Source organism: Echiichthys vipera, assembly GCF_963691815.1.
Source record: "Echiichthys vipera genome assembly, chromosome: 15".
Taxonomy (NCBI): Eukaryota; Metazoa; Chordata; class Actinopteri; order Perciformes; family Trachinidae; genus Echiichthys; species Echiichthys vipera.
The window spans coordinates 289,601-304,820 of record NC_139840.1 but is presented as its reverse complement, the minus strand read 5'-3'; the positions used below and the strand labels follow the sequence as shown (position 1 = coordinate 304,820).

The 15,220-nt window shown below is 58.6% G+C and overlaps 1 protein-coding gene across 1 annotated transcript; it reads left to right on the top strand.

Moving 5' to 3' along the window:
- The first annotated feature begins 2,141 nt into the window (after positions 1 to 2,141).
- afg3l2 (AFG3-like AAA ATPase 2) lies at positions 2,142 to 15,146 on the top strand. The gene is made up of 18 exons (XM_083928548.1): positions 2,142 to 2,350; positions 2,720 to 2,819; positions 2,939 to 3,007; positions 4,237 to 4,313; positions 4,356 to 4,454; positions 4,531 to 4,683; positions 5,066 to 5,140; positions 6,302 to 6,423; positions 6,788 to 7,061; positions 8,535 to 8,672; positions 8,770 to 8,923; positions 9,007 to 9,114; positions 9,656 to 9,781; positions 9,862 to 9,972; positions 10,248 to 10,363; positions 10,490 to 10,690; positions 12,482 to 12,676; positions 13,890 to 15,146. The coding sequence occupies exons 1-18, from the start codon at positions 2,267 to 2,269 to the stop codon at positions 14,127 to 14,129; spliced, it is 2,442 nt and encodes an 813-aa protein (XP_083784674.1). The 5' UTR covers positions 2,142 to 2,266; the 3' UTR covers positions 14,130 to 15,146.
- Positions 15,147 to 15,220: the final 74 nt, after the last annotated feature.

Here is a 15,220-nt window from a genome sequence, read left to right as displayed (position 1 = left end):
CTCCTGTCCTCCTGTCTGTCCTCCTGTCTGTCTGTCCTCCTGTCTGTCTGTCCTCCTGTCTGTCTGTCCTCCTGTTAACCTGTCTGTCCTCCTGTCTGTCTGTTAACCTGTCTGTCCTCCTGTCTGTCTGTCCTCCTGTTCACCTGTCTGTCTGTCCTCCTGTCTGTCCTCCTGTTCACCTGTCTGTCTGTCCTCCTGTTCACCTGTCTGTCCACCTGTCTGTCTGTCCTCCTGTTCACCTGTCTGTCCACCTGTCTGTCTGTCCTCCTGTTCACCTGTCTGTCCTCCTGTCTGTCTGTCCTCCTGTTCACCTGTCTGTCCTCCTGTCTGTCTGTCCTCCTGTCTGTCTGTCCTCCTGTCTGTCTGTCCTCCTGTTCACCTGTCTGTCCACCTGTCTGTCTGTCCTCCTGTTCACCTGTCTGTCCTCCTGTCTGTCAGTCTGTCTGTCTGTCAGTCTGTCCACCTGTCTGTCCTCCTGTCCACCTGTCTGTCCTCCTGTCTGTCCTCCTGTCTGTCCTCCTGTTCACCTGTCTGTCCTCCTGTCGGCTAGTCCAGGCCCACATGCTAGCGTTAGCAGCTAGCTAGTTAGCTGCCGGTTAACCGTCCCGCTGCGGTGTCACATACGTCACATATACGTCACTACATGTGTCAAATAGATATGATGACGTCACGCCCAAGTTGACGTTTCTGTCACTTTTTATGTCCGGTGGACAGTTTTCCAGGCTAACCGAGAAGCTAACAGCTAACAGCTAACTGACAGCTGAGAGAGCCCTGTCAGTTAGCTGTTAGCTGTTAGCTGCTTGGTTGGCCCGGCTCGGCCCGGCTCACATTAGCATGTCAGAGATCCTAACCCGGGACAAAAGAAGTGACCCGGGCCAACAGAGACAAACTAAACCAAACAAGCTAACCGAGGCTACAAGCTAACCAGCTAGCTGTCACCCAGCCGATGTGTTAGCATGTTAGCATCAGGTGTCCTTCTCTGAGCCTTTATAACCCGGGTATAACCGGGCTAACTAACCCGGTTATACCCGGGTAATAAGCGGCCGGAGCGTGTGTTTACCTCATAGCTCAATGACACCGGCAGCTCCGCTCTGATGAAAGTCCTGAGGCCGCTGACAGCGCGCCTTCACCGGCTGCAAACACGGAGACGCACCGGGAAACAGGCAGCGGTCAGCGGCTGCAGCAGGCTCCATCCCGCGGTACCCGGCATGCACCTGGGGGGGGGGGGGGGGGGGGTACTGTACATTAATATATACTATATTACTGTATAATTATATTACATTACTGTATATTTATATAACTGTATTTATACTTTATTACTGTATATTTATATATATATTAAATTACTGCATATTAATATAACTGTGTTTATATTAAATTATTCACACTTTAACACACGTTTATGCTCCTAGAGGACACTTTAGCACACGTTTATGCTCCTAGAGGACACTTTAGCACACGTTTATGCTCCTAGAGGACACTTTAACACACGTTTATGCTCCTAGAGGACACTTTAACACACGTTTATGCTCCTAGAGGACACTTTAGCACACGTTTATGCTCCTAGAGGACACTTTAGCACACGTTTATGCTCCTAGAGGACACTTTAACACACGTTTATGCTCCTAGAGGACACTTTAGCACACGTTTATGCTCCTAGAGGACACTTTAACACACGTTTATGCTCCTAGAGGACACTTTAACACACGTTTATGCTCCTAGAGGACACTTTAGCACACGTTTATGCTCCTAGAGGACACTTTAGCACACGTTTATGCTCCTAGAGGACACTTTAACACACGTTTATGCTCCTAGAGGACACTTTAGCACACGTTTATGCTCCTAGAGGACACTTTAGCACACGTTTATGCTCCTAGAGGACACTTTAGCACAGGTTTGGACACTTTAGCACAGGTTTGGACACTTTAGCACAGGTTTGGACACTTTAGCACAGGTGTGGACACTTTAGCACAGGTTTGGACACTTTAGCACAGGTTTGGACACTTTAGCACAGGTGTGGACACTTTAGCACAGGTGTGGACACTTTAGCACGCTTAGCTCCAGTAACCCGGTTGGTCCTCCGGGGGGCGCTAAACTCCTCTAAGTCAAACTGAAGCAGTAGAAGAAGAAGAAGGCTTCAGACAAGATGGCGGAGCAGTGTTGTTACGGAACAGGACCACTGCTGCTGGGCAGAGTCTAGACCCCGGTCCTGGTGTTTGAACCCCAGTCCCGGTCCCGGTGTTTGGACCCCGGTCCTGGTGTGAGGATGGCCCACCGGTACCTGCTGTCCGCCGGCTGCAGGAGCTCGGCCCGGCGGCTGCTGCTGCCCTCCGCCGCCCCGCTCAGGCTGGTAGGTGATGCTAACAGGCTAGCATGCTAACATGACCCCGCTGCTGTTTGATAACAACCCGCTGTCACGGCAGGTAGACTCACCTGTGTGACGTCAGAGGGCTGCACTGTGATTGGCTGGTTCAGGGAGCTCCGTTAGTCACAGACTCAGACACTTTAATAGTTAAACACTTAAACAGGACTCATGCTGCACCGGTGGACTTCAATGGTCTTGACCTTTAAACAGAATTCCGTTGCTAGGCAACAGCCTTGGTCCTTGGTTACTTCCTGTCTGCTGATGTCAGTCACGTGAAGTGAAACAGGAAATAAGCTGGGACACATTTGAAAAGGTTTGAAACCCCCGTGTTAAACTCTGCTTCCTGTCTGTCAGGTGACGTGTGCGTCCGGCGTGGGACAGGTGGAGAGGGGGCGGAGCCTGCTGAGTGACCTCATGGGAGTGTACCGGCGGCTGAGCTCCAGGCCGCCTAAAGGTACGGCGCGGTGTTTATGAGTCTCTGTGAGGACCGGGCCGAGGAGGGGGTGGGGTGGGGGGGGGGGCATCTGTGAAGGTTCAGACCTGGTTTCAGTGTTTCGTGTTTTTCTTCTTCAGGTTTTGAAAAATATTTTCCAGAAAGTCAGAAAATTCCAACAAACACTGAAGCTGAAGCAGAAACCAAAGGTAGAAACTGTCACCTGCCGTCACCTGCCGTCACATACTGTCACCTGCCGTCACCTGCCGTCACCTACCGTCACCTGCCGTCACCTGCCGTCACATACTGTCACCTGCCGTCACATACTGTCACCTGCCGTCACCTGCCGTCACGTGTCGCCACATACTGTCACCTACCGTCACCTGCCGTCACCTACTGTCACATACCGTCACTTACTGTCACATACCGTCACGTACTGTCACATACCGTCATGTACTGTCACATACCGTCACATACCGTCACCTACTGTCACATACCGTCACGTACTGTCACATACTGTCACCTACTGTCACATACCGTCACCTACCGTCACCTGCTGTCACCTACCATCACCTGCTGTCACCTACCGTCACGTACTGTCACCTACCGTCACGTACTGTCACCTACCGTCACGTACTGTCACCTACCGTCACCTACCGTCACGTACTGTCACCTACCGTCACGTACTGTCACCTACCGTCACGTACTGTCACCTACCGTCACCTACCGTCACGTACTGTCACCTACCGTCACGTACTGTCACCTACCGTCACGTACTGTCACCTACCGTCACCTACCGTCACCTACTGTCACCTACCGTCACCTACCGTCACCTGCCGTCACCTACCGTCACGTACTGTCACCTGCCGTCACGTACTGTCACCTACTGTCACGTACCGTCACGTACTGTCACCTGCCGTCATGTACCGTCACGTACTGTCACCTACCGTCACGTACCGTCACGTACTGTCACCTACCGTCACGTACCGTCACGTACTGTCACCTACCGTCACGTACCGTCACGTACTGTCACCTGCCGTCACCTACCGTCACGTACTGTCACCTGCCGTCATGTACCGTCACGTACTGTCACCTACCGTCACCTACCGTCACGTACTGTCACCTACCGTCACGTACTGTCACCTACCGTCACGTACTGTCACCTACCGTCACGTACCGTCACGTACTGTCACCTACCGTCACGTACCGTCACCTACTGTCACCTACCGTCACCTACTGTCACCTACCGTCACCTACTGTCACCTACCGTCACCTACTGTCACGTACCGTCACCTACCGTCACCTACTGTCACCTACCGTCACCTACTGTCACGTACTGTCACCTACCGTCACCTACCGTCACCTACCGTCACGTACTGTCACCTACCGTCACCTACTGTGAAATCTACGGACTGATTGATGGATTTTCTGTTCGCAGACGTCAAACCTGGCGATGCTCAGAGAGATTCTGAGAGGTCAGGGGGAGACGGAGGGGGAGATGGAGGAGGAGGAGGAGGAGGAGGAGGAGGAGGAGGAGGAGCGGGAGGAGGAGCGGGTGGAGGAGCGGGAGGAGGAGCGGGAGGAGCTGGTGGAGGAGGAGGAGGAAAACGCGGAGGCCGCAGGGAGGAGTCCCACTGGTACAGCCGTCTGCAGAAGGTCAGTTGCTGAGTCCACCTGTGGAGGCGCTGCTCACCTGGGGCTGTGGATCTGAACCCGGCTGTGTGTGTTTCAGGGCGACGTCCCCTGGGACGATAAGGAGTTCCGTGTGTTCCTCCTGGGCGGGGCGGCGTTCTGGACCGCCGTCACCTACTACTTCTTCTTCAGGGACGGAGGACGAGAGGTCACCTGGAAGGACTTTGTCAACACCTACCTGTCCAAAGGAGTGGTGAGGAGACCGCCGCTCGCACCTGCACACCTGCTCACCTGCTCACCTGTTCACCTGCACACCTGCTCACCTGCAAACCTGCACACCTGCACACCTGCTCACCTGCTCACCTGCTCACCTGTTCACCTGCTCACCTGCTCACCTGCTCACCTGCTCACCTGCACACCTGCACACCTGCTCACCTGCTCACCTGCTCACCTGCACACCTGCTCACCTGCTCACCTGCTCACCTGCACACCTGCACACCTGCTCACCTGCTCACCTGCTCACCTGCTCACCTGCTCACCTGCACACCTGCACACCTGCACACCTGTTCACCTGTTCACCTGCACACCTGCACACCTGCTCCTGAGTGTAACGGTGTGTGTGTGTGTGTTTCCAGGTGGACCGGTTGGAGGTGGTCAACAAGCGTTACGTTAAAGTCGTCTTCTCTCCGGGGAAGACGCCGATGGACGGGGTGAGTTACTGTTTACACAGGCTAGAGCGCCCTCCCACTGTGCCTCCGTCACAGGTTAGAGCGCCCTCCCACTGTGCCTCCGTCACAGGTTAGAGCGCCCTCCCACTGTGCCTCTGTCACAGGTTAGAGCACCCTCCCTCTGTGCCTCAGTCACAGGTTAGAGCACCCTCCCACTGTGCGTGCGTCCCGTGCCCCGTGCTTTAGGGTCCTTGTCCCCCCCTCCAGGCCCGTTTGTACTCACACTACCTGGGCCTCGGAGAATGCTTCTTGCTGCCTATACGTCATCACGCCGTAACACGTCACACGCATTGATGACGTCATGGCGATGCGTGGCTTTGTTTCCAGATCTTTCCGTAGACCTCGGAGTTTTTGTGCGTCTTGTCGACTGTTTTTGAATCTTTTCATCGACCAAATCTGCAGTAAACACTCCACCTCCGCATCACACCAACGTGAACCTTTCACCGCCATTGTTTGAAATGTCCGCGCATGGTCCCTCCTTCTTTTTTCTACGTCCCAACAGGCGCACAGGAAATGACCTCAGAACCGCCGTAGGCCTCGTGCTCGTACACGTGCGCACGCTCGTGCTCGTACACGTGCAAACGTGCTTTACTAAAGCCCACCTCTCCCAAACGGGCCGTGGACGGCAAGCGTGCCGCTCCTAGACGTGGTACGGTTGCACTCACACTGGTCAAAGGAACCAGACTTTACGGGACGGAGGCACAGTGGGAGGGGGGCCTTAATTATTTACCTTTCCATTAAGCTCAAATACCCTGAATGAGGCCGGTCTGTCTCGCCAAACGCCCCTGATTTGCATGTGCGTCGCTCTCCCTGAGAGAAGCCGGCTGCTGATTGGACGGAGCGCTCAGAGGGATGTGAGCCTCCAGAGGCTCTGAATCCTCTGGGGCTGTTTTTAATGAATCACGGCGAGAGAACGGACGCTTGAAAGGGGGCGTGGCCTGAAATGTGTGTGTGTGTGTGTGTGTGTGTGTGTGTGTGTGTGTGTGTGTGTGTGTGTGTGTGTGTGTGTGTGTGTGTGTGTGTGTGTGTGTGTGTGTGTGTGTGTGTGTGTGTGTGTGTGTGTGTGTGTGTGTGTGTGTGTGTGTGTGTGTGTGTGTGTGTGTGTGTGTGTGTGTGTGTGTGTGTGTGTGTGTGTGTCAGCAGTACGTGTGGTTCAACATCGGGAGCGTGGACACGTTTGAGAGGAACCTGGAGACGGCGCAGTACGAGCTCAACATCGACGGAGAGAACCGGCTGCCCGTGGTCTATTCCACCGAGAGCGACGGGTGAGGGCGCCACGTTCTGTGATACACATCACGCCACACACACACACACACACCTTCTGATTGGCTGTGAGGCTGGGGGGGCGGGCTCACCTGCTTCCAGAGGGCGTTCAAAGACAGGTGTGGGGGGGTTACGAACCGAGTCCAGACGTAACTGAGTGTCGGACGCTGGGAGCGAGTGATGAAGAAGCAGGTGAGCCCTCACACACACTTCACCGCCGAGCCCCGGCGGCCGACCCCTCCCCCTCTGAGCGTGTTAACGGGCAGCCACGCCTCGGCGTCCGTAGACGTGAGGTAACGTTCCCGGGGTCTTGGCCGTGTCACACGTGGTCCTGGGTCCGTCCTAACGTCCGTCCTCTCTCCTCAGCTCCTTCCTACTGAGCATGCTCCCCACGGTGCTCATCATCGGCTTCCTGCTGTTCATGCTGCGGCGTGGGCCGGCGGGGGCGGGGCGTCCCGGCCGGGGGATGGGCGGGCTGTTCAGCGTCAGCGAGACGACGGCGAAGATCCTCAAAGACGAGATCGATGTGAAGTTCAAAGACGTGGCCGGCTGCGAGGAGGCGAAGCTCGAGATCATGGAGTTCGTCAACTTCCTCAAGAACCCCAAACAGTACCAGGACCTGGGCGCCAAGATCCCCAAGGTGAGGGGGGGGGGGTCCCCGAGGGGAGGGGGGGGGGGTCCCCAAACAGTACCAGGACCTGGGCGCCAAGATCCCCAAGGTGAGGGGGGGGGGTCCCCGAGGGGAGGGGGGGGGGGGGTCCCCAAACAGTACCAGGACCTGGGCGCCAAGATCCCCAAGGTGAGGGGGGGGGGTCCAAACAGTACCAGGACCTGGGCGCCAAGATCCCCAAGGTGAGGGGGGGGGGTCCAAACAGTACCAGGACCTGGGCGCCAAGATCCCCAAGGTGAGGGGGGGGGGTCCAAACAGTACCAGGACCTGGGCGCCAAGATCCCCAAGGTGAGGGGGGGGGGTCCCCGAGGGGAGGGGGGGGTCCAAACAGTACCAGGACCTGGGCGCCAAGATCCCCAAGGTGAGGGGGGGGGGGGTCCCCAAACAGTACCAGGACCTGGGCGCCAAGATCCCCAAGGTGAGGGGGGGGGGGGGGTCCCCGAGGGGAGGGGGGGGGGGTCCCCAAACAGTACCAGGACCTGGGCGCCAAGATCCCCAAGGTGAGGGGGGGGGGGGTCCCCAAACAGTACCAGGACCTGGGCGCCAAGATCCCCAAGGTGAGGGGGGGGGGGGGGGTCCCCGAGGGGAGGGGGGGGGTCCCCAAACAGTACCAGGACCTGGGCGCCAAGATCCCCAAGGTGAGGGGGGGGGGGGGGGGTCCAAACAGGGCGGGGCCTGGACCTCTCGGGTGAGGGCGGGGCCTGGACCTCTCAGGTGAGGGCAGGGGGCTCTCAGGTGAGGGCGAGGCCTCTCAGGTGAGGGCAGGGGGCTCTCAGGTGAGGGCAGGGCCTCTCTGGTGAGGGCGGGGCCTCTCAGGTGAGGGCGGGGCCCCTCGGGTGAGGGCGGGGCCTGGGCCTCTCAGGTGAGGGCGGGGCCTCTCAGGTGAGGGCGGGGCCTCTCAGGTGAGGGCGGGGCCTCTCAGGTGAGGGCGGGGCCTCTCAGGTGAGGGCGGGGCCTCTCAGGTGAGGGCGGGGCCTCTCAGGTGAGGGTGGGGGCTCTCAGGTGAGGGCGGGGCCTCTCAGGTGAGGGCGGGGCCTCTCAGGTGAGGGCGGGGCCTCTCAGGTGAGGGTGGGGCCTGGACCTCTCAGGTGAGGACGGGGCCCCTCAGGTGAGGGCGGGGCCTCTCAGGTGAGGGCGGGGCCTCTCAGGTGAGGGCAGGGGCTCTCAGGTGAGGGCGGGGCCTCTCAGGTGAGGGCGGGGCCTCTCAGGTGAGGGAGGGGCCTCTCAGGTTAGGGCGGGGCCTCTCTGGTGAGGGCGGGGCCTCTCAGGTGAGGGCGGGGCCTCTCAGGTGAGGGCAGGGGCTCTCAGGTGAGGGCGGGGCCTCTCAGGTGAGGGCGGGGCCTCTCAGGTGAGGGCGGGGGCTCTCAGGTGAGGGCGGGGCCTCTCTGGTGAGGGCGGGGCCTCTCAGGTGAGGGTCAGCAGTAAACGGTTGTTTGTGTGCAGGGCGCCATCCTGACGGGTCCTCCAGGCACAGGAAAGACCCTCCTGGCCAAAGCGACGGCCGGCGAGGCCAACGTCCCGTTCATCACGGTGAACGGCTCAGAGTTCCTGGAGATGTTCGTGGGCGTCGGACCCGCCAGGGTGAGCCACGCACGCCGCCTCATATCCTGTCCTCTTAGATCCTGAGATCCTGTACCGCCACCTGCTGAGCAGCGTGATGATGTCACTTCCTGTGCAGGTCAGAGACCTGTTCGTCATGGCGAGGAAGAACGCCCCCTGCATCCTCTTCATCGATGAGATCGACGCCGTGGGACGGAAACGAGGGCGGGGGAACTTCGGGGGACAGAGCGAGCAGGAGAACACGCTGAACCAGCTGCTGGTGGAGATGGACGGTGGGTGACGGCGCCCGTGTTTAACTGTGATGACGTCACTGCGGCTGTGATGTCACAGGTCTCACTGCGCTCTGTCCCGTCAGGGTTCAACACGGCGACCAACGTGGTGGTCCTGGCAGGAACCAACCGGCCGGACATCCTGGACCCGGCGCTGATGAGACCCGGGCGCTTCGACCGACAGATTTACATCGGTGAGAAAAAGGACTTTTATTTTGAAAGGGTCACGTTCGATGCCTCAGGAGCCTCAGGAGGAGGCGGTCACTGTCAAAAGTCGCTGTCAAAGTAAACACTCCACAGAGCCGCCGTAGGCCTCGTGCTCGTACACGTGCGCACGCTCGTGCTCGTACACGTGCAAACGTGCTTTACTAAAGCCCACCTCTCCCAAACGGGCCGTGGACGGCAAGCGTGCCGCTCCTAGACGTGGTACGGTTGCACTCACACTGGTCAAAGGAACCAGACTTTAGCCGTGACACGTGCTGGGGCACGGGACGGAGGCACAGTGGGAGGGTGCCCTCAGAACTTATAACTTACAGATCTCTTCATTTGATTGTATCCAGCTCTGTGAGGACGTGCTGAGTCGGACCAAACACCCTTTCAAAATACTATTTCGTAAAAAACTGTCGACGCGTCGCATCATATTTAATAACTTTATTAACAGGAAATCAAACCGTAAACATGTTTTGGTCAAACAAAGAAACGATAAAGACGCTAAAGCGTGTTGTGGTGTTTCAGGTCCCCCTGACATCAAAGGACGGGCGTCCATCTTTAAAGTCCACCTGCGTCCTCTGAAGCTGGAGGTGGACGCCGACAAAGACGCTCTGGCCAGGAAGATGGCCGCCCTCACGCCTGGATTCTCAGGTACGCACGCCGTGAGTCTGCGTGTGCGCCCGACAGCTGAGCGTCCGCGTGCTTCACTCTCCCTGTTCTCCGTCTTTCAGGCGCCGACATCGCTAACGTCTGCAACGAGGCGGCTCTGATCGCCGCTCGCCACCTGGCAGACGCCATCAACCACAAGCACTTTGAGCAGGCCATCGAGAGAGTCATCGGAGGTGAGCGCCGCGCTGACTGTGGCTAACGTGCTAACTGTGGCTAACGTGCTAACTGTCATGCGTGTTCTGACTGTGTGTGTGTGTGTGTGTGTGTGTGTGTGTGTGTGTGTGTGTGTGTGTGTGTGTGTGTGTGTGTGTGTGTGTGTGTGTGTGTGTGTGTGTGTGTGTGTGTGTGTGTGTGTGTGTGTGTGTGTGTGTGTGTGTGTGTGTGTGTGTGTGTGTGTGTGTGTGTGTGTGTGTGTGTGTGTGTGTGTGTGTGTGTGTGTGTGTGACAGGTCTGGAGAAGAAGACGCAGGTCCTGCAGCCGGAGGAGAAGAAGACGGTGGCGTATCACGAGGCCGGTCACGCCGTGGCCGGCTGGTTCCTGGAGCACGCCGACCCTCTGCTAAAGGTCTCACTTCCTGTTCTTGGTTAAGCTTTGATGGTTACAGTACCCATGAGCCTCAGCTCTGGGCTGCCACTGAAATGCATCCTGGGAGTGGTAGTGGTAATGTTGTTGCGCTGTGGTCCTGTGCAGGTGTCCATCATCCCCAGAGGGAAGGGTCTGGGCTACGCTCAGTACCTGCCCAAGGAGCAGTACCTGTACACCAGGGAGCAGCTGCTGGACCGCATGTGTATGACTCTGGGGGGGCGGGTCTCCGAGGAGATCTTCTTCGGACGCATCACCACCGGAGCTCAGGACGACCTCCGGAAGGTCACGCAGAGCGCCTACGCACAGGTCAGAGGTCACGCAGAGCGCCTACGCACAGGTCAGAGGTCACACAGAGCGCCTACGCACAGGTCAGAGGTCACGCAGAGCGCCTACGCACAGGTCAGAGGTCACACAGAGCGCCTACGCACAGGTCAGAGGTCACGCAGAGCGCCTACGCACAGGTCAGAGGTCACGCAGAGCGCCTACGCACAGGTCAGAGGTCACGCAGAGCGCCTACACACAGGTCAGAGGTCACGCAGAGCGCCTACGCACAGGTCAGAGGTCATGCAGAGCGCCTACGCACAGGTCAGAGGTCACGCACAGGTCAGAGGTCACGCAGAGCGCCTACGCACAGGTCAGGGGTCACGCAGAGCGCCTACACACAGGTCAGAGGTCACACAGAGCGCCTACGCACAGGTCAGAGGTCACACAGAGCGCCTACGCACAGGTCAGAGGTCACGTAGAGCGCCTACGCACAGGTCAGAGGTCACGCAGAGAGCACAGGTCAGAGGTCACGCAGAGCGCCTACGCACAGGTCAGAGGTCACGCACAGGTCAGAGGTCACACAGAGTGTCTACTCACAGGTCAGAGGTCACGCAGAGCGCCTACGCACAGGTCAGAGGTCACGCAGAGCACCTACGCACAGGTCAGAGGTCACGCAGAGCGCCTACGCACAGGTCAGAGGTCACACAGAGCAGCTACGCACAGGTCAGAGGTCACGCAGAGCACCTACGCACAGGTCAGAGGTCACGCAGAGCACCTACGCACAGGTCAGAGGTCACGCAGAGCACCTACGCACAGGTCAGAGGTCACGCAGAGCGCCTACGCACAGGTCAGGGGTCACGCACAGGTCAGGGGTCACGCACAGGTCAGGGGTCACGCAGAGCGCCTACGCACAGGTCAGAGGTCACGCAGAGCGCCTACGCACAGGTCAGGGGTCACGCAGAGCGCCTACGCACAGGTCAGAGGTCACGCAGAGCGCATACGCACAGGTCAGGGGTCGCGCAGAGCGCCTACGCACAGGTCAGGGGTCACGCAGAGCGCCTACGCACAGGTCAGAGGTCACGCAGAGCGCCTACGCACAGGTCAGAGGTCACGCAGAGCGCCTACGCACAGGTCAGAGGTCACGCAGAGCGCCTACGCACAGGTCAGAGGTCACGCAGAGCGCCTACGCAAAGGTCAGAGGTCACGCAGAGCGCCTACGCACAGGTCAGAGGTCACGCAGAGCGCCTACGCACAGGTCAGAGGTCACGCAGAGCACCTACGCACAGGTCAGAGGTCATGCAGAGCGCCTACGCACAGGTCAGAGGTCACGCAGAGCACCTACGCACAGGTCAGAGGTCACGTAGAGCGCACAGGTCAGAGGTCACACAGAGCGCCTACTCACAGGTCAGAGGTCACGCAGAGCACCTACGCACAGGTCAGAGGTCACGCAGAGCGCCTACGCACAGGTCAGAGGTCACGTAGAGCGCCTACGCACAGGTCAGAGGTCACACACAGGTCAGCGGTCACGCAGAGCGCACAGGTCAGAGGTCACGCAGAGCGCACAGGTCAGAGGTCACACAGAGCGCATACACACAGGTCAGAGGTCACGCAGAGAGCCTATGCACAGGTCAGAGGTCACTAACAGGTCAGAGGTCACGCAGAGCGCCTACGCATCATGGAGACCTGAGCTAAACACACAGACCATAATGTTCTTTGGTCCCAGACCCGGAGCAGGGTCCTGGTCCTGGTCCTGGTCCTGGTCCTGGTCCTGGTCCTGGTCCTGGTCCTGGTCCTGGTCCTGTTCGTGTCTCACGCTCTCTGTGTTCTGTGCAGATCGTCCAGTTCGGGATGAATGAGAAGGTGGGTCAGGTGTCCTTCGACCTGCCCCGGCAGGGTGAGATGGTTCTGGAGAAACCGTACAGCGAAGCCACGGCTCGTCTCATCGACACCGAGGTCCGGACCCTGATCACCGAGGCGCACCAGAGAACCCACCAGCTGCTGAGCGACAAGAAGGCCGAGGTGGAGAAGGTACGGTGTTCTACGGTAGAACCTGGGTCTCAGGGTTCTGGAGCTCAGGGTTCTGGGTCTCAGGGCTCTGGGTCTCAGGGTTCTGGGTCTCAGGGTTCTGGGTCTCAGGGTTCTGGTCTCAGGGCTCTGGGTCTCAGGGCTCTGGGTCTCAGGGTTCCGGGTCTCAGGGCTCTGGGTCTCAGGGTTCTGGGTCTCAGGGTTCTGGGTCTCAGGGCTCTGGGTCTCAGGGTTCTGGGTCTCAGGGTTCTGGGTCTCAGGGCTCTGGGTCTCAGGGTTCTGGGTCTCAGGGTTTTGGGTTCTGGGTCTCAGGGTTCTGGGTCTCAGGGTTCTGGGTCTCAGGGTTCTGGGTCTCAGGGCTCTGGAGCTCAGGGTTCTGGGTCTCAGGGCTCTGGAGCTCAGGGTTCTGGGTCTCAGGGTTCTGTCTCAGGGTTCTGGGTCTCAGGGTTCTGGGTCTCAGGGTTCTGGGTCTCAGGGCTCTGGGTCTCAGGGCTCTGGGTCTCAGGGTTCTGGGTCTCAGGGCTCTGGGTCTCAGGGTTCTGGGTCTCAGGGTTCTGGGTCTCAGGGTTCTGGGTCTCAGGGCTCTGGGTCTCAGGGCTCTGGGTCTCAGGGTTCTGGGTCTCAGGGTTCTGTCTCAGGGTTCTGGGTCTCAGGGTTCTGGGTCTCAGGGTTCTGGGTCTCAGGGCTCTGGGTCTCAGGGCTCTGGGTCTCAGGGTTCTGGTCTCAGGGTTCTGGGTCTCAGGGTTCTGGGTCTCAGGGCTCTGGGTCTCAGGGTTCTGGGTCTCAGGCTTCTAGGTCTCAGGGTTCTGGGTCTCAGGGTTCTGGGTCTCAGGGCTCTGGGTCTCAGGGTTTTGGGTCTCAGGGCTCTGGGTCTCAGGGTTCTGGGTCTCAGGGTTCTGGGTCTCAGGGCTCTGGGTCTCAGGGTTCTGGGTCTCAGGGCTCTGGGTCTCAGGGTTCTGGGTCTCAGGGCTCTGGGTCTCAGGGTTTTGGGTCTCAGGGTTCTGGGTCTCAGGGTTCTGGGTCTCAGGGCTCTGGGTCTCAGGGTTCTGGGTCTCAGGGTTCTGGGTCTCAGGGCTCTGGGTCTCAGGGTTTTGGGTCTCAGGGCTCTGGGTCTCAGGGTTCTGGGTCTCAGGGTTTTGGGGCTCAGGGTTCTGGGTCTCAGGGTTCTGGGTCTCAGGGTTCTGGCTCTGACCCCGTCCTCTGACTCGTCCTGCAGGTGGCGCTGCGGCTGCTGGAGAAGGAGGTTCTGGATAAGGGCGACATGGTGGAGCTGCTGGGCAAACGTCCGTTCGCAGAGAAGTCGACGTACGAGGAGTTCGTGGAGGGAACCGGGGGCGTGGACGAGGACACGACGCTGCCCGAGGGTCTGAAGGACTGGAACCAGGAGAGGAAGGACCGGGAGGAGAGCCAGGACGAGCAGGTGGCCCGCCAGATCTCCGGAGGGATGCCTTTCTAGAAGCTCGTGACGGAAGGACCCGGACCTGCCGACTCTGAGACAGAACCGTCTCTGCACCCTGTGGGTTCTGAGGGTTCTGCACGCCACAGACCCGTCCCACCATCGCACTGCTCACTCTGCACCGCCTCAGACCCGTCCCACCATCTCACTGCTCACTCTGCGACCGCCACAGACCCGTCCCACCATCTCACTGCTCACTCTGCGACCGCCACAGACCCGTCCCACCATCTCACTGCTCACTCTGCGACCGCCACCGCCACAGACCCGTCCCACCATCTCACTGCTCACTCTGCGACGCCTCAGACCCGTCCCACCATCTCACTGCTCACTCTGCCACCGCCTCAGACCCGTCCCACCATCTCACTGCTCACTCTGCGACGCCACCGCCACAGACCCGTCCCACCATCTCACTGCTCACTCTGCGACGCCTCAGACCCGTCCCACCATCTCACTGCTCACTCTGCCACCGCCTCAGACCCGTCCCACCATCTCACTGCTCACTCTGCGACGCCACCGCCACAGACCCGTCCCACCATCTCACTGCTCACTCTGCCACCGCCGCCAAAAAGCTTCTCAGTTTTCTAGAACCTTCATGGAGCCGTCACATAGAGTTCACATGGAGGGAAGAACCGGGACAGACGGTCCAGCTCTGTGGTGGTTCCTCCGCCCCGTTCCTCTGCAGACCCACCGACCTGGATCTGACGGTTCTGACCGTGTGTCCAATCAGAAGGAAACAAAGATGGAGGACAGAATCAAAACAAAGATGGACACACACACACACACACACACACACACACACACGCACACACACACGCAGGAGTCGGTCTGCCCCCCCCCCTAAACTCCCATCATGCACGGCGGCTCCTCAGAACCTGCAGCTGTTGGGAGACGGAGCAAAGACTCTGATTGGTCGTTGTTCTTCTGTTAGCTTCATGCTAATGTTGCTAACGTCACATTAATGACGTAATAATAAAAATATTATTGTGTAAATGTTTCATGATTGAAATCAAATAAATCTGAATGAAATCGTGTTTCTGATGAAACGTTATTTAAATAACAATAAAAATGTCTTTATCATAGAAACAGAATCA